Genomic DNA, 24,806 nt, shown 5'->3' with positions numbered 1-24,806 from the left:
CGAAGATGTTGCGTTGGACCAGTGGCGAGAAACGCCATGAGTACATCCGAAATGAGTATACCAGAGATATGTGGTTGAACCGATCGTGAACAAATTGCCGAAGAGGCAGCTTCGATGGTAGGATCATGTAATTCGAATTAACGAGAAAACAGTTGCCAGAATTGGTCTGAACATCGAACGACCAAAAGGACGGCCGAAGCAACATTGATTTGATATGCTGGATGTTTATTTTAGAGCATCTCGACTTCATACAGATCAGGTCTTTGAAATGCGTCCCCGATCAAACCCAGCTGAGCTTGCTTGTTAACAGGGTAAAGAGTGAAGAAGAAAATGGAAAGTTATGAAGGCCGCTTTCAGTGCTGTACCAGAAACGTTATTCAGACTCAATCGCTTATGTGCTACCATTTTTGGCTTATGCGTTCAGTTTTATCTGACAGTTTGAACCAAACAGCCCACCTGTGTAATCTAACATATACGTGTGTGAGTATTTCAACTCAACTATGTAGCTGAACAACAATGAAGCAATTTTTAATTTTTTTAACTGAAAGATTGAGCGGTTAATTGTGTACGTTTATCCAGGTAGGTTTATTTTTAGCTGTCACAATACCCTGAAGAGCATTTAAAGGAAAGATTATGTGCATATAGATATAGAGAAAATTAATTTTACAAAGATATCAAAAATCCAACATTCCACATTGATCGTATTCCTTAAGTAATATTTTCATAGTCTCTAGAAATCGCGGAGATGAGCAGGCGCTGTCCTTCAATCGATTCGCTGAACTTTCTTCACTGAGTGTTTCAAAATTGCTGTCACCTGAATCCTCCTTTTTCATTGATACAAATGGAAGAACAATAATTGTAGCCATGAACCCATAAACTGCTTTCCTTTCGATTTCATTTTCAATGTCTTGAACTGTAGGAATGTTTTCGAAACCACCTTTTTGGAGAGTAGTTCTTAATGCATTGCAATAGCTATTTCTTATCAAGTCTTTTCTTTTACTAGCGAACACATCAACCTGGAGGCTAGAATGAAGGAAATAATTTACATCAAGTCCTATACTTCCTACTATGCTCCCCTGGAAGTCAATCTGTGAGATAAAGAAAGAATATAAAGATGACAGATAAGAATTAGTTTCAATACAGGAAACTTTAAATGGAAAATTTGTTCATACAAACCTGGAGAACGGACTGCGTCCTCAACTGTAAGAAATTAGTTGATGCACTTACCAAAACAACATCTGTCGGTGACTCTTCATTAAACTCATATTGGAAAAGCAGGTTGTTCACCCAGGTATCTCCATGGCAAACGGTTAAAATATCATTCTTCGATATACGCATTGAATCTTTTATTCGTTCGACAAATATTCCATTTTGGTGAATTTTTCGTAGTTTTCCAACAATTTTTTCATAACCCAACCATTTGGATGCGTGGTTAGCCAGCCTTGATATTCCATCGTCCCAATACTTTCCCCACAAAATGGGTGAAAAGCTTACTGATGAAATAATTCCATGTTTAAGGAGGTAGTTCTCTCTGATTGAGGGTTCCTAAAAATTTAGAAAAAATGTCGAAACTAGGAAACTTTTTATTGATAATAAAATATGTTTTATATGTACTTGTTTCAACAACATCATTCCACCAGCATGGTATCGACCCAGCTTAGTTAAAAGAACTTTGCAATGTTCTTCATTCAACCCTTCTATGCGGTCTGCTACCTCATACCCGGAAGCTTTCATATCTTCAAACACTATTGTTGCGATCGGATTATCGACAGCATAGTAACACCTATGCATAATATTTGGATTAATACCAGGCATAATGGTCTAATATTGGCGACTTAGGCTTCCTTTGGGCCAGAGCACCAACGAAAGGCAGGAGAAAATTGTTCTTTGAAAATTGCTACTTACCTCGGTGTAATTTTGATGCTTTTCAAAATATCTTCAATTTTAGGCATAATGTTAAAATACATTTCTTTTTCCTTCTCGTAAATGTTCATGTCAGCAAATATTTCTTTTGCTCCTCCCAGCGGAATGCTTTTAACAATAAAAGTTTCATCTCCTTGTGGCAAGTTAGGCAGCTTATATGAGATTCGAACCCGATATATCAAGCTCAAATAATTTTCACCACCGCTACTACCCATTGTGAAATGCAACCCTTTTATCTCGACGTCATCGCACTTGATTCTGCTAACTAAGGCCTTTTTGAAAAAGGTTCCATCGAGATATTCGGGGATATTACAGTTGTTCTTTTCGATGATCATGGTCCAGATTTGCGTGTATCTACGAATGCAAACGGCAAAATGGATTAAATTAAAGATAATTGCACAACTGAGTAGCATTGACTAGAGAAAGAATCTTAGTACGTCACCGAGTTCTGTATATCTATTTCTAAGGTATGGCAGGGCAAAACCGTTCATAAGAAATTCTAGAAGGAGAGGTAATAAATGAAACTAAGCACTGTCATATTTGCTTCACACTGGGAGAGAGGAACATATCGAACAGTGGAATTGAATGGAGAAAATACCCTCAAAAGTAGAGGTCCATCGAGATATACTTCTAATCCGGAAAAGGTATATTGATGCGATGTGTATAATTTGTGAGAGTTAGGCATTTAGCTAGGAGGTAGTGATAGAATCAAATATCAATATTAACTAACAAATGCGCCTAATCAAATAGAAATGAAGATTAAGGGGGTCATCCCGCGTGAAGACCGTTTTTTTTTGGCTTTACTTAGAAATTTTTTGTGTAGAATTGGATAAAGTTACAAATACGATTTTTTTTTCACCATTGATTTAATAATATCTTGAATATTCACAGCAATTTTTCTAGTTCGATCAGATAGTTGGTTATTGAAATACAGAGCAATTTATCCACCCATCTCCAAAAAAGGGTGTTTTTCTGCTGCCACGCTTGAAGGCGCTGTGATCATCTTAAAGAAAAAAGTCAACGGCATTTTAACGTACAGACTTAACTACAGTCCGCAAACTAGGATTATTAAAAAATATTGAAAGCTAAATTTTTGGTGCCTTGTTAAACTTTTGTTTGTGAATTTTGGGTTTTTTTCACGGCTTCTTCAATGAATAAGAAAAAACTACTGAATGAATCGCAATTATCCTAGTTTTCGGACCGTAGAAATATGTTCTGAATAAGTCGTGAAAATTTCAAAGAATTCCGTTGGATAGATTTTGGGCTATGGTGGCAGCCGGTTTTCAACATGCAGTTTCGAGAAAAACGCAATTAAAAAGTTGACTGTAATTTTTAGTCATAAAACCGTAACTGGTCATTAATTTGCTTCACCTAGTCCATAAACCTGAGGTTTCTTCAAGAAATACATGCACAGCCTTGGCTTCAATTCTTGTCCTTTTAGCGTCATTCGAACGTCATTCGGATCGATAAATACGCGCTTTAAATCTAGCACGTGACTTATCACGTCTTTAACACTGTAATTTCCGAACGACTGTGAATATCAAAAAATCACTTTGCTCATATATCCTACACTATATTTAGATACAATTGATGTTCAAAAAAAAATTCGATTCCGCGAATCCGACCCACGGGATGACCCCCTTAACATTGGTTCACTGTCTATGAAATAGCGATATCCGCAAATGATATGGGGCTGTATCCACCCAGCGGAAATTTCGAAAAAAGTGTCTTCAACGGAATTAACTTAATATTGGCGACTAGCAGAGATGAGTCTAACTTTCGAAATCCATGGGAGACGACCCAAAAGCCCCACGAAACAGCTTGATGTACTAAACGGGCATTTAAGAATCTCTCGACTACACCCAGAGCGAGTTTATGACTGAAAAAAGGGGCGGGATCTAGACGAGTCGATCACTCTAGTGAACGGCATAAAGACTGAAGAAGAAGATTATGTTACCCCATACCAATTGTATGTTGTGTGGCCTTGAGAGTCAGGAAAATTCGCCTGCTGGATATCAGCAACAAAAATTAGCTGCTCAGTGATCTTGTTAAACAAAAAGTATAATACATTAAAAAAGCGTGACCGAAAGTGGCTACAGATGGAAATCGCCCCTTTTTATATAGTGTCAAACACGACAAGGGGGGAATTATATTCAAAAATTTGAAAGAATGACTAACTATTTCGTTAGGTTAGGCAACGTCTGATGAGTTGCTTCTGCCCTGGATGAAACTGTTGGTCTTTCATTCTACTTTTTGAATACTTGGGTGCTATGTCCAAAACTAGGGGTCCGTGGAGCAAAAAAGTGAGAGTAAGTTGCTCTTCATCTGGTCCGTTCCAACATCAAGTGGATGTGGACTTGGGACCTTTCATATCCCAAAAACACACATTTAATACAGAAATTTACTAGACTACTTGGCATATTTCCTTGTCAGCCAACAAATGAAATCTGGTGTTATCGGCTCCGAAAACAGAAGGGAAAGGCCATGCGTTTGCAAGGCAAATTTGGAAATATAAGTATCATTACACAGTAGAATGAACCCTAGAAGCCTGTCTCAGGTATGATATAAAATCATATTTGGAGATTTCAGTAGCCAAGTAAGAATGGACCTCGTATACGGGCGATACGTTGGCTCCCATAGCTTACACAATGAGCGCCAATGACAACGGACTGTCGATTATCCAACTAGCAGTGTTGCACGAAATGGTTGTTGGGAGCACCTGATTTGCGCGGAAAGCGGTACATGGGCCTCTTCAAACTGGACCACTTTAAACCAAATTGACCACGTGCTAAGCAAAGGCAGCCATGATGAATGTCAGAACATATAGGGGGAGCCAATATGCCTCGGATCACTACCTTATTGGCATGGTGCTCTGAGCTCGAAAAACAATGCCATCTCAAATCCACTATGATAATCAGGTGAGAGAAAACAATGAAAAAATCCAAACCCATCCATAATAGAATCATCCGTAACACCTATAACGGAGAAATTGATGCCGAAATAACCGCAGCTAGTATAGGTCCTGTAGATGAAGCTTCAACAAGTGATGCTCATAACCACTTCAAGAATGTTATCATTAATAGGGCCACAAACATACTTAGCCCCTGGTACCAGAAAAGTTAGAACGACCGGTGGGACGATGAATGTAAACTAGCAACGGAATGGAAGAATGCCGCGTACTGGGTAATGCTGCATTCTCCAATTTTTCCATCTAAATCTACATTTTTTTCGTCGAATGTTGTCATGATGGGCACGAAATGCTACAATTAGTACTTTCTCACATTTGATGCAAATAAGGGAAGCCGGGTGCTTTCAAGTGATCATTTCTTTCATGGGCGCATTTTTAGAAGCTGAAACCTGAAAAAATTACGAAGCTGCCACACTTGTCATAGTGTCTTGGCTGCGAAATATCCTCCTTATCGACATTTGCTCCAATAAAGTTAATATGAGAATAATATTATATTTTTTAGAAATTGAGTGGGGATTTCAGCTAAGTTAAGCTCATCCTAAAATAATAATAATGTCTTAATACAGGCCATAATATAGAACATGATGCTACCAAGTTTGCCACTATTACAAGTTATTATTGGTTCAAATTATCTCCTTCGTATAAATTTGCTGAAATCGAGGACTTTAAATTTAATTCACTAAGGTGAATAGTCACACAAAACATATGCATACAAATTACGAGCAAAGTTCAAGGGGGCAAATATTTTGATATGTATAAGATATCCTTCGAGATGTGTAAGATTAAAAAAACACTTAATCAATCGTTTTGAAATTTGAATATATAATTATATGCTTTCAATAGAATAGAATGACCTAGATTGGTAGATTTTGATTTACATTAGGTTTTTGGGGCTAAAAATCATCATATTTCAATTTAACGTTTCCATTTTGTTTTTTTTTTGTAAATTTTTTGCTTTTTGGCTATTTTATGGAGAGTATCATACTCCTTAAAAACCCGCCTTTGCTTTTTTTAAGAAAGTTCCAGGGACCTCAAATCATGCATGCCTCACATTTTTAAGATTTTGTGTAAACACAAAACCTTATTAAAATCGGTTTACTGTCTGTCTGTATTTTTTTTTTCAGGGGGTAGAAATCTTCAAAAGACACTGGTCTGGACACACCAGCGTGTGGGATTTTGACCCACTAAAACTACCCCCGACTCCCTCCCTGCCCCTCGAAACCACCATAAGGTATAACATCACGGGGCGGAGTCAGCTCACGCTAGCTTTGTCGCCTTTCTTCTATACGCGGCGCACGTGACCGCGTTTTTCTCCTCTCCTCTGCCTTTCGCAGTTTATTTTGGATAGATGCAATCATGCAGTTGATCGCATCCCAATTCTCTTCATGTACTAGCATTTTCGGCACCAGATTTTCTGGTATCAGCACCTCTCCTAGAGTCTCCTCTAGATTCCTCTTTTCTTCCAAAAATCTCGGACAGTGGAAGAATACATGGTCTGGGTCCTCTGGGATTCCATCGCAATTTGGACAGTCGGGTGAGGCCTCCAATTTAAAGATATTGGAGATATCCTCCATGTCCCGTGAGAAACAGGGTGAGATTATAATTAATCTCACCGTGTCGTCTCTCCAAACACTCCTTGATGGAATGAGCCTGTGAGTTCACCGACCCTTTCCTGAGCGTTCCCACCGCTCTTCCCATCTATTTATGGATCTCTCCCTTTCAGTCTTCTTCGTCCGCGATGAGAAAGAGTTTGGCTTCGCATGGTATATATTCGCCATCTCGTCTGCCACGATGTCAATCGGCATCATTCCAGAGGTGACGAATGCTGCGTCATCTGAGACAGTCCTGAAGACAGAGCATACCCTCAGGGCTGTCCTCCTGTAGAGTGAACTCACTTTGGTAGCGTTCCCTGACATCCGCAACGCCTCCCTCCAAACTGGGGTTGCATAGAGCATAATCGAGGTCACCACTCTGGCTATAAGCAACCTAGAGGTATGCCGTGGCCCTCCCACGTTCGGCATCATCCTTGCTAGGGTCATACTTGCAGTTTATGATTTATCGCGAACATACCGCACATGTTGCTTATAACTAAGCTTCCTGTCTATCACCATCCCCAAGTATTTGATGGTCGGCTTGGAAGTGATGATATGATTCCCTATCCTAATACAGGCGTTATTTCTCCTCCGGCGATTAGTGATGAGGGCCGCTTTCGTTTTTTTTTTCCGCAAATGTCAGACCAGAGCTCTTTAGCCAACTTTCAACAGCACTGATTGCCTCCCTTGAGTATAACTCAGCATCTTCGAGATGCTTTGCGACAACAACCAGCGCTATGTCGTCAGCTTAACCCACCACTGTGGCTTCCCCGGGAGGGGAAGATTAAATACATCGTTGTACATGATGTTCCACAGTAGTGGGCCCAATACGGGGCCCTGTGGGACACCCGCGGAAACAACGTACTCCTGGGGTCCCTCATCGGTGTCGTACCAGAGCCTCCTTTCAGACAAATAACTATCGACGATAGCAGCGAGATAGGCGGGAATACCAACCTTCGCTAAAGATTTTCGTATTAGATTTCAATTGGCCAAATTGAATGCATTCTTCACATACAGGGTTACTACCACGCAATATTTGCTGGTACTACCTTTTCCGTGAATTGCATCTTCGGCCAAGCCAGTAACCAATTTGATGGTATCAGTGGTTGATCTGGCTTTACGGAACCCATACTGCCGATCTGAATGGCCGCCTTAGCTCTCAACAACGGGGAGTAATCTATTATAGATTACCCGCTCTACCATTTTCCCAACCGTCTCCAGGAGACATATGGGTCGGTATGAGGATGGTTCACCTGGAGGTTTACCAGGCTTAGGCAGAAGTACCAACTTCTGCCGCTCCCATACCGCTGGAAATATCCTCCTCGGACATGCACGCTTCGAACAACTCAGCGAACATGTCCGGCCTGGATTTCACGGCAAGCTTAAGGGCCTTATTTGGTACTCCGTCCATACCCGGTGCTTTATTTTCTCCTATTCTACCGCAGATCTCCAGCAGTTCGTCTCTGGTGACTGGAGGAATTGCCGTCACATTCAGAGGTGGTATATGTCGGTGCTCTCCTCTTGCTGGGGGAATAACCCCTGGATGATTATTAGCAAGAGGGTAGGACACGTGATCTGCGGAGAGAAACGGCCTCTGAATGGTCCCATCACGATTCTGTAGGCGCTCCCCCATGGGTTTATGTCCGCTTCTGAGCAGAGCCCCTTAAAGCACTCCCTCTTGCTTCGCTGGATGGCGAGCTTGAGGTTTTTGCGGGCTGCCTTATAGGCGCACTCTTTTTGCCCCTGATCGACTCTACCTACCGCCCTCTGAGCCGTTCTTCTGACTCGGTGGCAGGCTGATTGAACGCCGGTCAGTTCATCATTCCACCAGTAGTTTGGTCTTCTTCTGGGGAATGAACACCTTCTAAGCATGGACGCGTCACATGCTTTGGCGATGCATTGAGCCAGATGGACGGCTCTTTCCGTAGAGGTGCCTACCAGGGCACCCCCTACCAGGTTGATCTAACCTCACCTCTATGATGGTCTGCTCATCCAAAGATTTTGCAGAGCAGTCTGAAATCTTTTTCGGTTTCGGTTTCGGGCATGATAGCGCTTTGCCCTGTAACTCGACACATGTCTTAAAGAAGATTGCCTGCTGATCGCTATGGGTGTAGCGTTCACTGACGCACTAGGACATACCTCGCGTCAGCGCAGGGCTGAAAAAGGTCAGGTCTACAACCGAGCCTGACCCTCCTTTCTGAAAAGTGTTTACAGCACCTTCGTTAACCAAAACTATGTCCATCTGCGCGAAAGCTTCTAATAAACTGCGCCCCCAAACATTTGATTCCCTACTACCCTACTCTAGGGCCCAAGCATTGGAATCACCACCAATCATCTTTGGACTTCGTCCCCTTGCGTCGAGAACAAGCTTATCAAGCATTTGCTCGAATTCAGACAGTGTCTTGGGGGACTTGGTGGGGCGGAGCAGCTGTATATATATACACCACTTGCCCACACAAAGCCACTGGCTGCCTGACTTGCAATGCATTGTATGGCCTGTCGACCGCAAGCCCATATCGCCGTTCCACCAGTCGAATCTGTGACCCATATCCCACCGTGACGGTGTCTATACGGTTCACTTATGATGGCGATTTCCATCTCAGATTCGAACGTAGTCTACTCAAGTAAATTCTGAGCGACCCTGCAATGATTCAAGTTTATTTGAATAAATCTAATTTTCTCATTGCAGTGAGCACCTTCCTAAATTCCGGACATTTTCTACCTCCGGCAATATGCCGGTTATCCTGTCCCTCCTTCACCTTGAACAATAGGCATTTGGGGTCCCTATTGCACTCCCTGGCAATATGGCCCATCTCCCTATACCTTCTGCATCGATCAGATCGGTCAATGCTACTGGTGCATGCCTTGGCGAAGTGCCCAAACATGAGGCATTTAAACCACCTCTTTAGTGAAGTCTGTTCTCTTAAACAACAGACAACCCATCCAACCCGAACTTCTCCGGCCGCTAACAACTTCTGTGCTGCCTCCGCTGGTATTCGTATACGTATACAGTATAAATTTCTCCTTTCGGTGTTACTTCATCGAGATCCTTACATTGCATATAGATGTCATGTTTTTGGGCACACACTGCGGCATTCTCCCCAAGCGAGTTTTTCACTTGAGTGCGAAAGCCATCAGTTTTGCCCACGCTGGATCTTTTCAACTCGAACATGGGTTCTTCGGATTCGGTTCACATTTCCACTCATATCTTTTAGGTCGGGATCAGCTTTGACCTTTTTGAGTATCTCCGCGTAGGACAGATTGCCCTTATTGGAGATAACAATCGCATCTGGACGGGTTCGCACTTTTGCTTCTCCTTTCGTTTTTTTTTGCTGGCAACCTTAGTCCATCCATCGTTTCCGTTTGTCTTGGGCTTCGAAACGCTGGTCGACTTTTCTACATTCGCTGTACGCTTCCTTTCTTCAGAGCTATTAGTGCTGGTTTTCAGAGTTTCCTGTGGGCCTTTTTTCTCTTAGGCGTCTCCTCGTTATTTATTTCATCCGGATTCGATGGTTGTACGGTTATGTGTCACTTGAGTTGCTTGTAACACTGTTGGCACAGCGGGGTTCGGCGTATCCTTAGCATTCTTTTCCTCCATCTGTGATCTATTATAGACGACCCTAATCGCCCTCACCATATTCTTTATGGCTTGGTGCACGTTGCGCTTGTCCTTGATAAACCCAAACATCTCAACTATTTTTGCCCTAAGTTGGGTGAAGGGTAATTCGTCCGGATCGGGACTCTGCTCTCTATAAGTCCCGGCAGGGTTACTCCTTTTACACAGTCCTTCACTTTTGCCGTTTATTGCCCTTGCCTGTATTTTATCCTTCATCGTCTTTGGCATTGATGGAGATCTCAAAGTTGATGAGCTTCTTTTGAATGGATCCCTTCCTTGTTGCTGGAGCACCACCTGCTGTCGAGCAGCTTGAACATATACGGTGGGTGCTGTCATGGTTTTTGTTGTCCAAAAATCTGCCTTCAGTTCATCTTTGTTTAGTCTTGTTATTGGGATTCTCGGTAAGGTCATAGTTCGCTTTAACACCTCCTTCTCAAGATCCAAATCACTTGTAGCATTATATGCCACGGTGGCCAAGTTGTCTACCACCGAGGCACTGCGATCGAGGGCGACAACCGGAAGCCTTCTTGCTCACTCCCAAAAGCCGCCGGTAGTGGAGTTCCGAGCCCCTGCACCGTAAGTTTCCTCCTTCTCTCGTCTTCCATGGTGGTTTTATGTTCTGGGTATACTTCCCATAGCCATTTTGGTCCACGCACCAGAGATGAGCAAACACTAGTCCATGCACAGTCAGAAAAAAAAGTGCATGAACACATGTTTACAGATCAATAGGTATGCCCCAATACGCCAGCTGGGGTCGCGCCTAATGGGAGACCTGGCCACTCCTCTGTCACACACATTTTTATCGGAGATGGTTATAGCCATCAACACTAAATTTGGTAGAAAGTTGGGAACTGTGAACACTCACGCATACAGTGAGTTACATCCTTTTACGACGAATTTAATGGGGGGGCCCCACAGATGCAAAAGGGGGTGGATTTTTTTCTTTTTATCAAATATATTCATGTGAGGTATCAAATTAAAGGTCTCGGTTAGTACTTTTCCGCCGGTCTTAGTTTTGACATTTGTTAGAAAGGTGGGGAGTGCGAGCGATTGAAAGTGATCATTCCTTTAAGGGGGCCATTCTCAGAAACTACATAACCGAAAAATCTGAAAAAAATCAGGAGGCTGGCACTATATGGTGCCTGGGCTCCGAAATACCTTCCATACTGATATCTCTGCAAATAAAGTTAATAATAGTATATTACTATAATTTTGAGTAATTGGCTGTTCCTAGCACCACGAACGCCACCAACAATATAGGATATAACATAGAGCATAATCTAACCAAGTTTAGTGCAAATCGCACTATTTATAACAAAGTTATAATACGTCAAAGTTGTCGCTTCTTTGCAAATTCAAGACTATTAATGTCAATATCAACCGAAAGTGGATATTCTCACATAATATATGCATATATTAAGCGCTACGTACTATGAAATACACAAAACCTTTCGTACCTGAAGCGTCCAGCTTCCGGTTTCCCGACTTTGTAAGAGACAAAAAATAGTCCCGAAAATTCAATAAACTACTTTTAAAATATTATACTTTAGGATGCCTGTAATAATTATTGAAAGTTTCGTCAAGACATCAGTTTTTCTTAACAAGTAGAGCAAAGCATTTCAAAACTTAGAATCCGCCAGTTCGCTTCATTTTACGATTTTACTAGTGAATACGTATTATATTTTCTTTTTCGCGATGGAAGAGCCTCTCCCTCCTTTATTTTCTACTGCCTCGTAACAGGACTCTATGAAAGGAGGTTTTTATAACAACACATGTTGGGATGCGTCAAGAAGAGGAGAAATTCTTAAAGATCACGGTTCAGCTCACCAAAGGTCAACGAAAATATCAAGTGAGAATGAAATCTATTGGGAATTTTCCTTATATATATCTGATCAAATCGATTGTTCTTTTCATTTTCATTTTGACATCAAGTCAACTATGATCGTCAAGTTTCGATCACATTTTGAATTTTCAAGTCCCTACATATATTCTTGAACTAGTTGGAACAATGGCATATGAACTCGTGTCGACGGGCACATTTGTAGAATTGAACTTAGATGTGGGATTATGGATTACTTACCAGAGTTCACCAATGTACACAATTTTCAGCACCTCACACAAAATTGAACGATAAGAACACCGAATGCATTCACGATCTATTCATACAATAATATCGCAATGAAACGAAAAAAACTCTACTATCATCGAGTTTCTGCTCTACTGATTGATGTTTACGAAAATCATCTTTCACAAGCTTGACAACGGCTTATCAGTGAATCGTGCTAAAGATAACAACAATTTTTAATCGTAGTCTATCCGAAGAGATCGTTTTCGTTAATTTTCTCTGGGACTTGGTTTTCTAACAATACACATACGATATACTATCTGGCATAGGATAAGATAAAAATAAAAATATACGATTACTTGTGTGCGATTCTCCCAAACCAGCTTTTCAAAACTTTCGAGCTTATGCCATTTAACTCTCCAAATTCAATCATGTTAATATCAAATCATCTCATTACTACCGGAGCAAGGGATTCACGTTAAAATATGTAGATAATATCTAGTAGCTTCGTATGATATCTTATGGTCTCTGGTGAAGTGATATAGTCAAATCGTCCGAATATTATCAAGGAAGTAACATTTTTTCTCTCTAAAGGGTCATTGTTGAAGTTTGTCTCTTCTCCTTCATATTTTTTATTAAAATCTATATTTAACATAAAGCCTTGAAATAATGCAATGGCTAGCAACAAGGTAAATCTAAATACCCTCAGGGGTCGTCATCGTCAGTTTTCAATACGGTGAGTGGCGTCTCCGAAGTGCTTTTATGTTTTTAAAATAATTTTTTATTTTTAAGAAATAGTTAACAATAATATGTAGATTGGAAAAATGAGCAAAAAAAATCCAATGGCCACTGTGGGTTCTCAAAATTTTTGAATAACGATTTACAGACAGAGAACAGAAACAGTAAGAAATAAAAATCTAATTTTACAGTAAGTTGTCGGGAAATGGTAAAAAACCCGACAGAATTCATTTGGCCTTAGTGGCAAATAAAGAAATATAAAAATAATAATAAATGTTTGATCGCTTCAAAAGATACTTTTAACTTAAATTATTGGTCTTAAAACTATCATAATTGAAAACTATTTACTTTTCGGTTTATATTTTTTTCTTCTTTTTTCACAATAACATTAAAAAGTAATAATAACAGCCCCCATAGTCAAGTTCGGGAGATATTCTATCCTTTTGTCCGTGGTCCGCCTATGTATATGATACATAACTGGATCACCGGGAGAATCAAGAATTAGACCACAGACGAACGCTTCGGGAGGAATGAAGCCTGTCGTAAGAGTTTTCTCAAAATATCCATCATTTGGGTAGAACGGCTGCGAAACCCAAGGGTTCTCGCCATGCGATTCAGATATGATATCTGTATATATATGATTCCCAATCAATCTGACGATAACTGTGTCAATTCTTGGTACAGCAGCAGCTGTACACATCACTTCATTAGTAACATAATGCTCATAGTTTGACGAAGCAGTTCTATTAAGCTCCGTGCAAGCACGCAGACATTTCCTTTCAGAGATCCTTATTTTCTTCATTTGGCTAGCACTCGAATTAAACCAGATAGCACGCCCGTAGGTGAGCACCGGTCTAAGCAAAGTAAAAAAGCAAATAATCTTAACCTTCCGGCTAAGATGTGGAGCACAAGAGAGTCTTCGAAGAGACATGAATGCCTTGCGAGCGCTTTCTAGCGCGACTTTAACGTGCTCGTTAAATTGGAGACGCTCGTCAAGATGCACGCCCAGGTATCTAACGCACTTCTTATGAGGAATGCGCTCAGAACTATTCTCGTTCGCGGCAATGTGGAAATCTCTCCAATTCCTTTTCAAGTTCCTACTGGCGTACGCCAAGGAATTTCGAAACTTTCACACTTTTGCGCATTGATTTTCATCCGCCAACTGTTCGTAAAGAACTTAATATCATTGAACATCTTCTGAAGTTCATCTTGCACCTTAGTTACCTTCTCGTGTACCGTGTAAGCTATCAGATCGTCAGGAAAAGCAACCAACGACCTTTTAGGAGATTTATTAAACTCGAAAGAGTTGAGTACTTCGCCTGCAAATACTGCAAAAAGTGTAGGCCTAGTGACTGTCCCTTGCTGTAATCCATTCAGAACATGAAATGATGCTAATAGTGAGATTTCCGTCCGTAATGACAAAGCACTTTCCATACAGCATACTACGCAGCATCGCTACGAGGTGGCTGGGAAACTCATTTTTGAGGAGCCTGAAAATCAGTCCATCACCCTAGAAGTCCCAGCAGCCATTAACAACTCTTTGTCGACTACGATAGGGGGAGGAGGGAGAAGGTAAATCTGAACAAGCGGATGAAAAGTGAAAGCTTTTCAAACATGAGAGATTTTTTATGTGAGTAACTTCAGCAGCACGGCTATTCTGCTACGTTACTAAAAATTTTAGTCAACTTGTGTTAACATCTGCCACATAAATTAGATTATTGGAAAAGTTTACAGAAATTTACAATTAAAATTAATTCATATCAACGAACAATTTTCCAAATAATTTCAAAAATGCAGGAATATCAAGGTGGATGAGAAACCTAATTTTAGCATCCTGTACGGTAGCGAAATCATTGCTATTTGTGGCACTACGGCAATTTCCACTTTCGTCCCCAACGGAATGATGGAATTCCTTTCGCCATAGCTTTCGTATGGTTATGTCAGTAAGAAACTTTTCCCGAGAGCCAGATCGCGGAAATGTTGGCATTAAATTTAGGTTGCTTTCTTCCTATGCGAGCAGATATATATAAGGGACCATTAGATGATGGCCCCCTTCGAGGTGTCCCGTTTTATTATCATCATTATCAACGAAGGACACCGGTCCAAGCCTGCGTTAGTTATGAACTCCAGGATCCCCATTTTTCACCGAGGTCCGTCATTTTGATATTGCCGAAAACTGTCTGGGTCCTGCCCTCCGCCATCGCTCTATCCGAGGCAGAGTTTGCCATATCTTCGTGTCACGTTTATTATGCACATTCGGAAGATAGCTCCTAAATTTACTGCGGATTGCAACCTCGAACTAAATCGTCAGAATGAATCATTTTGAATGAAGTATTTTTTGTAATATTACTTGTATATGTATATATAAAGTTCCGCTACAGTTTTCTATTATTCCCTGCTTCTATGATCTTTACCACCATCATCAACGGCGTAACAACCGGTATCCGGTCTAGGTCTGTCTCAATAAGGAACTCACGACATCCCGGTTTTGTGCCAAACTCCACCAATTCGATATCCCTGAAAGCTGTCTGGCGTCCTGACCTACGCCATCCCTCCATCTCAGGCAGGGTCTGCCTCGTCTTCTTTTCCTACCATGGATACTGTCCTTATAGACTTTTCGGGTGGGATCATCCTCATCCATAGGAATTAAGCGACCCGCCCACCGTAACCAATTGAGCCGGATTTTATCCACAACCGTCCGGCCATGGTATCGCTCATAGATTTTGTCGGTATATAGGCTACGGAATCGTCCATCCCCAAAAATTCTTCCGAGGATTCTTCTCTCGAACGCGGTCAAGAGTTTGCAGTTCTTCTTGCTAAGAACCCAAGTCTCCGAGGAATACATGAAGACTGGCAAGATCATGGTATAATTATATGTCAACAAAATCTGCAACTTTAACGATGGATAGGTCTAAGTGACAAGCTGCCCCATCGAATACTAAAAGGTACTTTTCTGGCCAGGTGTCTCAAAATTCTTTGAAAAGTTAATTTTTAGGGGTTTATGTAAAATAAAACGTTGTAAAACAAAACCTTGTGTAAAACAAAACCTTATTAAAATCGTTTTACTGTCTGTCTGTCCGTCACGCGCATTTTTCTCGGAGCTGGCTATAGCGATTCACACCCAATTTTGTGAAAAGGTGGGAACTGTGAACGCTCATGCATACAGTTCTACATTGAATTTAAGGGGGTCCTCCTATATGCTAAAGGGGGTGTAACATTTTTTTTCAATAAATGTTGTCATCTGGGGTATCAAATGAAAGGTCTCAGTTAGTACTTCCCGAAGCCGGTCATAGTTTTGGCATTTGTTGGAAAGGTGAGGGTGTGGTTGTTTGAAAGTGATCATTTCTTTAACGGACCCATTCTCAGAAACTACCCAACCAAAAATCTGAAAAAAATCAGGAGCCTGCCACTATAAAATGCCTAGGCTCCGAAATACCTTACATACCGATATCTGTTCAAATAAAGTTAATAATAGTATATATCTATAATTTTAATAATTGGCTACCTACCTACCTAAGGGGAGATAGGTTCACCCTAGCACCACCAAATAACAACAATTTAGGCTATAATATAGAGCATGACCCTACTAAGTTTGTTGTAAATCACACTACGACTAACAAAGTTATAATAGGTCAAATTTGTCGGTTCTTCTCAAATTCAAGACTGAATATGGATATTCTCACATAATATATATGTTACGTGCTGCGTACTAACGGGACAAACACACATCAACCTGTCTTTATAGAAGGAATATCCAAAACCTTGGTCATATATCTTTTAGAAGATTTCTCTACCAACGATCTGAGTGGCAAGTTGTCACTTGTTTGAAGTGCCAACCGTTTACCTTGAAATATGATCATTAGTGGTATGGCATTACCGGGTGCATTTACACATTCCACGATCGCGGCATTTTCAGTATGTTGGGAAGACTAAATGCACTCTTTTCGCCCCCTTCTATGCCAAACCAGTCTGCTGGTGGTGGATTGTTGGACGACAACCTTCCTATCCATATTATAAATCCTTTCTGGATGGCTTTTGAAAACCAGTTATCAACAACTTCATACAGTCTTTTGACGTGATCACCAACGATAAATTTATTAAGCCCAGAATATTGGTCCATACCAAAGAGGCTTCACTCCAGGCTAATCAGCAACAGATCAGATTTTCTCTCTGCGACAAACGATGGAAAAACTGCTCGAATATGGACATCAGTTGCACCATCTCTTCATCGACTTTAAACCTGCCTATGATATTTGGTATTCCAACGAAATTAATAAAACTGACTAGGTTGACCTGACCTATGTGCGAGGTCAGATAAAAACAGCAGGATCACTATCGGGACCATTCAATATCAACAACGGTCTAAGACAAAGCAATTCCCTATCATGCGTCCTCTTTAACCTGGCCCTGGAAAAAGTGATTTGTGATGGTGAGGTTAATGCGAAGGGTATGATCTTCTTTAAGTCTACCCATGGCCCATGCTGACAATATCGACATCATGGAGAAAAACGACCCTAGACTTGCAAACAGCCTTCATCCAGTTCGAGCAGGCGCCTAATGGGGCGAGATCTTGGGCTGAATATCAGTAAAGGCAACACAAAATATGTGGTGGCAACGACCGGACTAAAAACCAAGCAACCAATAACATCAAACCGCACTGGTCAAACGGGAAGAATAAAGATAGGAGACTACAATTTTGAGACCGTTGATAATTTGCCCTATCTAGGGTCGAAAATCACAACTGATAACAGCTAAGACGATGAAATCCGCGCACGATTGTTTTCAGCCAACAGAGCCTATTTCAGCTTATAAAAACTCTTTCGCTCGTAATGTCTCACCATATGGTCAAAGCTCTTACTATGCAAGACTATTATCTTGCCAGCCCTTATGTATTCCTCGGAGACCTGAGTTCTTAGCAAGAAGAACTGCAAACTCTTGGCCGCGTTCGAGAGAAGAATCCTCGGAAGAATTTTTGGCCCCTACATGAGGATGGACGATTCCGTAGCCTATATACCGACAAAATCTATGAGCGATACCATGGCCGGACGGTTGTGGATAAAATCCGGCTCAATTGGTTACGGTGGGCGGGTCGCTTAATTCCTATGGATGAGGATGATCCCACCCGAAAAGTCTATAAGGACAGTATCCATGGTAGGAAAAGAAGACGAGGCAGACCCTGCCTGAGATGGAGGGATGGCGTAGGTCAGGACGCCAGATAGCTTTCAGGGATATCGAATTGGTGGAGTTTGGCACAAAACCGGGATGTCGTGAGTTCCTTATTGAGACAGACCTAGACCGGATACAGGTTGTTACGCCGTTGATGATGGTAATAAAGATCATAGAAGCAGGGAATAATAGAAAACTGTAGCGGAAATTTATATATACATATACAAGTAATATTACAAAAACTACTTCATTCAAAATGATTCATTCTGACGATTTAGTTCGAGGTTGCAATCCGCAGTAAATTTAGGAGCTATCTTCCGAATGTTCATAATAAACGTGACACGAAGATATGGCAAACCCTGCCTCGGATAGAGCGATGGCGGAGGACAGGACCCAAACAGTGGTTGTTGCGTCGTTGATGATGATGATGATGTGAGTCATGCTACTTACGTTACTTGTGAGACCCAAGCAGTAGTGACGAAAAAGTAGTGATTTGGACGAGGATGATCGACAACAGCCATCGACATCAAAGGAGCTACCGCCAAAAAGTAGCGATCACTCGATCGTTAATTTAAGATAATATAATTTTAACATTATAGTTCATTTGAATTGAACTATATTTTATATAATACATGCAAACTTCCCTATAAACATTTTTTTGGGGATATTGTTGGGAAAACACAGATTTCCTATGAAAAATAGCGATTTGGAATCTAAACTACCTAAAGCCACTCAACGCCCGAGGGACGCATGGATAGCACATAAGGGCATTGAGTGCCCTAGAGACGGGATTAATTTATAATTACCAAGGGGGGCGTAAAAACTGCGATTTTCCATGTAAAATACACAGGGGCACTGAGTGCTCGAGGGACGGGATTAATTTGTAATGACGGGTATAGAGTTAATACCTGCAATAAGTTAATAACCTCAAATTAAGAGCTTTCTGGTTTCAGATACAAATTGGAGTCGCTAGGCGTCTCACAATTGGAGAAATCTACCTGCCTCTTAAATTGTTCTCTAAAGTTATTGAAACCAATGACCACATTAGAAGGTTTTTCCACGTATTTAGATGAGTCTTTTTAATAGGAAGAATTATTTGAATCAATAAAATTTGTACATCATATTCTAAACAACTTTTGGGAATTTTTCTGAAAAATGTGAGCCAAAAATAAAAGAGTTAAGCTAGAATACATTCCCCTGAAAGTCCAACTGCGGGAAGTGTAGCAGCTCCAATGTTGATCTGAAACCAAAAAGCTTCTACATCTCTGATTTATTTTCTAAGAATATAAACCTCAATGCAGTTGAAAATGGCAAAAAAAAAATTTTCCTGGCATTCAAAAGTATTTCAATGTTTACCATCTTTTTTACTAAATATGCAAAATACGGTATTATCTACATCTTGGTACATCTTGGTTCATATTCTTAGTAATTTCGTAAAGAATTATATATCAAAATTTCTTACAGATCGATCCATTTTTTTCTAGCTAGAATTCCCGAATATATGGAAAACGTCATTTTGAGAGAAACACGTTTGAATAATCCCCCTTGGAATACAAAGATATTTTTCACACTTAATTGTGAACAAGCTAGAGTTACAATAAATACACACGCACTCGCACAATGTACTGACGACAAGCATTTATGAATATACTATCCACATAGCTCTACAAGATATCTTAAGGATATAAAGCAGCTATATCCCGAACGGTGGACCCTGAACCTGTCTCCGATAATAGTTTGGTTCTACGCCCATAAAGTCTAAAGAACAACGAATTTCTTCGTTGAAATTCCTGGAACGTATTCTGGGATAGCTAAAGATATATGCAATAAAAATGATGGAAATTTTCAAATGTGATTTCCCACCTTAAATGGGGGGAGTGGAAAATTATGATTCTGTTGGGCAGGTCAAACTTTTGACATTATTCGCGAGATACCGAGAGACTCTAGAACTTTCTAACGGTAAAAGATACAGTGGCCATTCCATGGAAGAATTTACCCGAAAAGAGTGGTGCTATCCACCATTAAAATTTCCACCATTGTAAAGGGAACACTTTTTATAATGAATCATTACTTTCTGTAAATTGAAACAACTTGAATACAGGCAGTCCTCTTACTTACGGCATGTTAGGTTCTCGAAATACGCGATGTAAATCGAAATGACGTAAATCGAGACATATTTTTTCATATGTTTACATATAAAACTCAAGGGTTAGGATCCACACAGACTCAAAATTTAAAAAAATAATCTGTAGATGAAAAACTTTCAGATGGCTTAAAAAAATGTGGGCATAACTTTTTCCAAACTCCTTTTAAACTGTGGGGTGTCACCTCATCCCATGAAGCAGCAATATTTTTTATGCATTGCAAGACATTATAACTTTTCCAAAAATCTCTCAGCTCCATGCTATCTTTTTCATTAGCCTTTACAATCTATGAAAAAGTTCTTCTGAGATAATAGCCCTTAAAAGACGCTGTAACTCCTTAATCGATCGACTGTAACAACGAAGTGGTGTTTGGAGGCAGAAACAAAACTTTGATCGATATCGGCAATACGCACAGGATGGCCGGGAGCATTGTCCAAAATAACTAAAGCTTTATAAGCAAAATTATTGTTTAAACTTCAGGTATAAAATGCTTAGTATACCATTGCTCAAAAATTATTGAAGTAACCCATGCCTTTGGATTAGCCTTCTGTATAACTGGAAAAGTACTTTTGACGGAATTTTTAAGAGCTCAAAGATTTTCAGACCTATAAACCAAAAGGGGTTTAAATTTAAAATCACCTTCAACATTCGAACCCAATAACAACCTCAAACGATCTTTAGCAGCTGTAAACCCAGGCATATACAGGGTGCGGCAGCATAACTTCCTTTTTTAAAATGCGCGCCACTCAGTTAGTTGATGTCATAGCGGAGCGCTAGTGGTCTCGTTCAAGAGGGGATACTGTAAAGTTTTGTCCCGACACGGTTCAGTAGCCATCATGCGTTGGAATAGTGAGGACCGTGCCTTTGCCGTTGAGGTTTACTTTTCAACTTTTCAACTTTTCGGTTATTGCAACACAGCGTGCATTTCTGAATCGCTTTAATTTAGCCCCGTTGGCTCCCGTCCCAGACCGCAAATCAATTGTTACATGGATCACTACATTCAGACAAACTGCAAGTGCGACAAAAGGAAGAACTGGAGTCCCTCGGCCCGTTAGATCACCTGAGAACATTGAAGCAATGAGAGCGTCAATGTTGCGATCGCCACGGCGTTCTGCGCGCAAACACGCATCTGCCCTTGCACTATCCTATCGTTCTGTGAGAAGAATTTTTCGTGATGATCTTCATTTTCATCCCTATAAGATGGCGATAGTGCAGGAACTTTCAGAACGTGACTTCAATTCTCGGATGAACGCGTGTGAGATTATTCTTGATGTCGTTCCCGAGGGTGCTATTGTTTTTTTTAGCGATGAAGCCCATTTACATTTGTGTGGGTCGGTTAACAAACAAAACATGCGCTACTGGACTGACACCAACCCTCGAGAATTGCATCAAAAGCCTTTGCATTCACCCAAAGTCACAGTGGGGTGTGCAATTTCCTCAGCTGGAATTTTTGGTCCCCGGTTTTTTGAGGAAAATGAGGTTACAGTGACAGTAAATTCGGACCGGTATGTAAACATGCTACAGAATTTTTTTTCCCACGGCTAGAAAATTTGGATTTGGGGGACACTTGGTTCCCACAAGACGGTGCAACAGCACACACTTCAAGAGCATCAATGGCTGTTTTGAGGGAAGACTTTCCAGAGCGCCTTACCTCAATTAGAGGCGATTTGGAATGGCCGGCACGCTCTCCCGATCTGTCCCCTTGTGATTTTTTTCTATGGGGTTTTTTCAAATCCCGTGTTTATGTGAACCGTCCAAGAACCCTACAAGATTTGAAGACCAACATCCAAGAAGAAATTGCCAACATAACACCTGCTATGCTAACAAGAGTCATGACAAACGCCAGAAATCGGTTTACGCAATGTATGGAGAATGGGGGACATCACCTAACAGATTTGATCTTCAAAACAATGTAAATAAAAACTTTAGACATGTACCTACATTATAAAAAATAAATGAATATTTTCCGATGCATACAATAGTTTTTATTGAGTTTTGAAAAAAGGAAGTTATGCTGCCGCACCCTGTACTTTTCTTTCTTCAATATAAAAGTGCGAGAAGGCATTTTTTTCCAAAATAGGCCATTTTCGTTCACGTTAAAAATTTGTTTAGGCGAATAGTGGATAATTCCATAATTTCCTTTAGAATTCCAGGAAATCTCCGAGTAACCACATAATCGGCATTAGCAGCTTCTCCTTGCACTCGAATGTTATGTAACGAATATCTCATTTTAAAGCGCATGAAACGTCCGCAACTAGCAGAAAAAGATTTTTTTTCTTCACTATTATTCTCGCCAAGTTTATTTTGCAGTGTGTTGATAATACTAAGCGCCCTATTTTGAATAATAGCCAAACTTAGAGGAGTTTGATTTTGAATCCAAGTGTACAAGAGTTTTTCCATTTCACAAATTAAAGCATGATGATGGTATGATAGTGCTGTTTAAAGAGACGGAAGTTAGAGCAGTTAGGAGTTCTTCGTTATCTTTCTATATTGTTTGTACGGTCTTGCGTGATAAATTAAGTTCTGATCCAATATATGAAGTCGAAGAATCGTGGTCTTTGAGTTTTAAAATCATAGACTTAACCTCAATTGTAATTGTCTTTCTTACTCTCTTCTCCACTTTACTATCACTGTCTTATTTAGGTGGCACAGTTAGATTAAAATTCACTTAAATATGTATGCGAAAACAAAAAATGTCAAAAATGCAAAACAAACTAATGTATTATATCTTGATTGTCCGTTGTCCATGAACTAACTAAACAAAATCACCGGCATGTGCGGGGTAATCCCCGCTCGCCGACACCGTGCCCCGCCGGCCCCATGGACATTGACCTCGCGACAAGTGGATTCTCCTATGCCGGAAATCGAAACAATTGACGTATACTTGAGGAGTAGTGTCAAAACATTGTTCGACGTAACTTGAAACGACGTCAGTCGATGACTGCCTATATAACTAAGCTACTTTGGTAAATTTGGTATAATTCCTTTATCTATTTTTCTTCACTTTTCTAAAATTCTTCTTCAGCCCAGGAAACAGTAAAATGTATTCCAATTACTTGCATGCTCAAAACCTACTGTTATTCTTGGAATAAATCAATAAACATACTAGCGTTGGAAACTTTTACACCGTAAATTATTGAAAATAACCGAAAATACCGTGGCTAAGCAGCTAATTGATTTTAGAATAAATTTCACTATCTAATAATTTCCTCACTACTAATGTCATCTACATTCTCCTAACAGTACCTAAAAATTTAGTTTATTTTATGATAAAATGAACAAAATGTGATGTGACCAGAGATTTTGCGACGCACTACACATTCATTATTGTTTGAGCTATTTATTATATTTTTGGAGGAACACCAGTAGTAGAAACAGATATTTTAATCGGCAATTTAGTATTGAATCAAATTAAGTAACATAAATTAAGAATGTATGTTAGCAACTGATTATATCTGTTTCCCTAAACCTTGCGGCCGGGAAATTAATATGGACATTCCGATTGGCAGAATTCATTGACCACAAGTATGCCTCATACTCGAATATCTTCTTCTGCAGGTAAATCTTATTAAATTCAATCTAGTTCACCCGAACATATTCGCTGGTTTTTACTTGAGTTTTTGTCGTTCGATTCCGTAAAATTGTGACATAGCGGCCAAAGAAGTTCTGCAACTTTTTGTGTGCCATTGGAAACAATTCTCCGCTCGTTTCTCTGCACTTTTTACTAAGGGTAAAATCGCTGGCTTATGTAGCTCCAGCAAACAAGGACTCCTGCAACTGCAAGTGCGCATATCAATTCCATTTACGATGTCAACATAAGCCATATATAATTCTGAGGATTGTGCAATCCAAAGGAGCCGAAACTCGCGAGCAAAAAGGTCTTGAGACGTGTCATGGCATTTCACGTGTGTGTATCGGAAGAAATGAAAAACTGAGCGACATTGTACCCGCAAAGTTGCAGCAGCGATGCCGTTGGAACAATTGTGTTTTTTGAATGCATTGCATGGAGCATGCATCCATAGATGAAAAGGTTGCGTTGCGAACATAAAAACTGACTGAAGCAACATTTCACGGGCTCAGGGAATTTATTTTGCCTTCAGATGATCACAATTTCCAAGTCAATACCTCTTACGTTTAGAACGGCCCAAGATGTGATATCGTCTGCCTTCCTAAATGATGCGATTAAATGCACCCGAATTGGGACAAAGTCGTTGACTGTGATCTTATGGAGCAGTGAAATGTTTATTTTTAGGTAATTGATCAGTGCGACATCGATGGGAAAGGCGAGGAGATTCAGGCCACGACTCCTTCGCGGGACCAAATATGGAATTTAACTAAATCAAACACGATTTTCGAGTTAAGCTTAATTCTCCCTAATTTTTTTACCATTCCATTTAGGCCCAAGATAATCGTAAGATTTTTCTCCAAAAAGCACGCTTGTGGGAGCGTTATCACGTTCAAGAGCAGCCCGGAACCCAACCGGTAGTGAAGCAGACTATGTCGAAAAGGCAAACAGAAAATAACATGAGTAGAACGAGCGTAAAGATACCCGGTAATTCGTAATCTGGGATGATTTGAATCCACTATCAACGTC

General features: G+C 40.4%; 1 protein-coding gene across 1 annotated transcript; it reads right to left on the bottom strand.

The window, feature by feature from the left end:
- Positions 1-574: 574 nt before the first annotated feature.
- LOC119657224 lies at positions 575-12,333 on the bottom strand. The gene is made up of 5 exons (XM_038064035.1): positions 12,180-12,333; positions 1,906-2,277; positions 1,615-1,783; positions 1,228-1,545; positions 575-1,088 (listed from the first exon to the last, which is right to left on the bottom strand). Exons 2-5 carry the CDS (start codon positions 2,256-2,258, stop codon positions 675-677), a joined length of 1,254 nt encoding a protein of 417 aa, XP_037919963.1. The 5' UTR covers positions 2,259-2,277; positions 12,180-12,333; the 3' UTR covers positions 575-674.
- Positions 12,334-24,806: the final 12,473 nt, after the last annotated feature.

Source organism: Hermetia illucens, chromosome 5 (genome assembly GCF_905115235.1).
Source record: "Hermetia illucens chromosome 5, iHerIll2.2.curated.20191125, whole genome shotgun sequence".
NCBI classification, from domain to species: Eukaryota; Metazoa; Arthropoda; class Insecta; order Diptera; family Stratiomyidae; genus Hermetia; species Hermetia illucens.
This window is presented reverse-complemented; position numbering and strand designations above follow the sequence as displayed.

Coding starts and splice junctions, on each gene's coding strand:
- LOC119657224 (XM_038064035.1), bottom strand. CDS start 2,258: ATGATCATCGAAAAGAACAACTGTAATATCCCCGAATATCTCGATGGA. Junction 1,784..1,905: donor AGCATCAAAATTACACCGAG/GTAAGTAGCAAT, acceptor TATTATGCATAG/GTGTTACTATGCTGTCGATA. Junction 1,089..1,227: donor CACCGACAGATGTTGTTTTG/GTAAGTGCATCA, acceptor TTTATCTCACAG/ATTGACTTCCAGGGGAGCAT.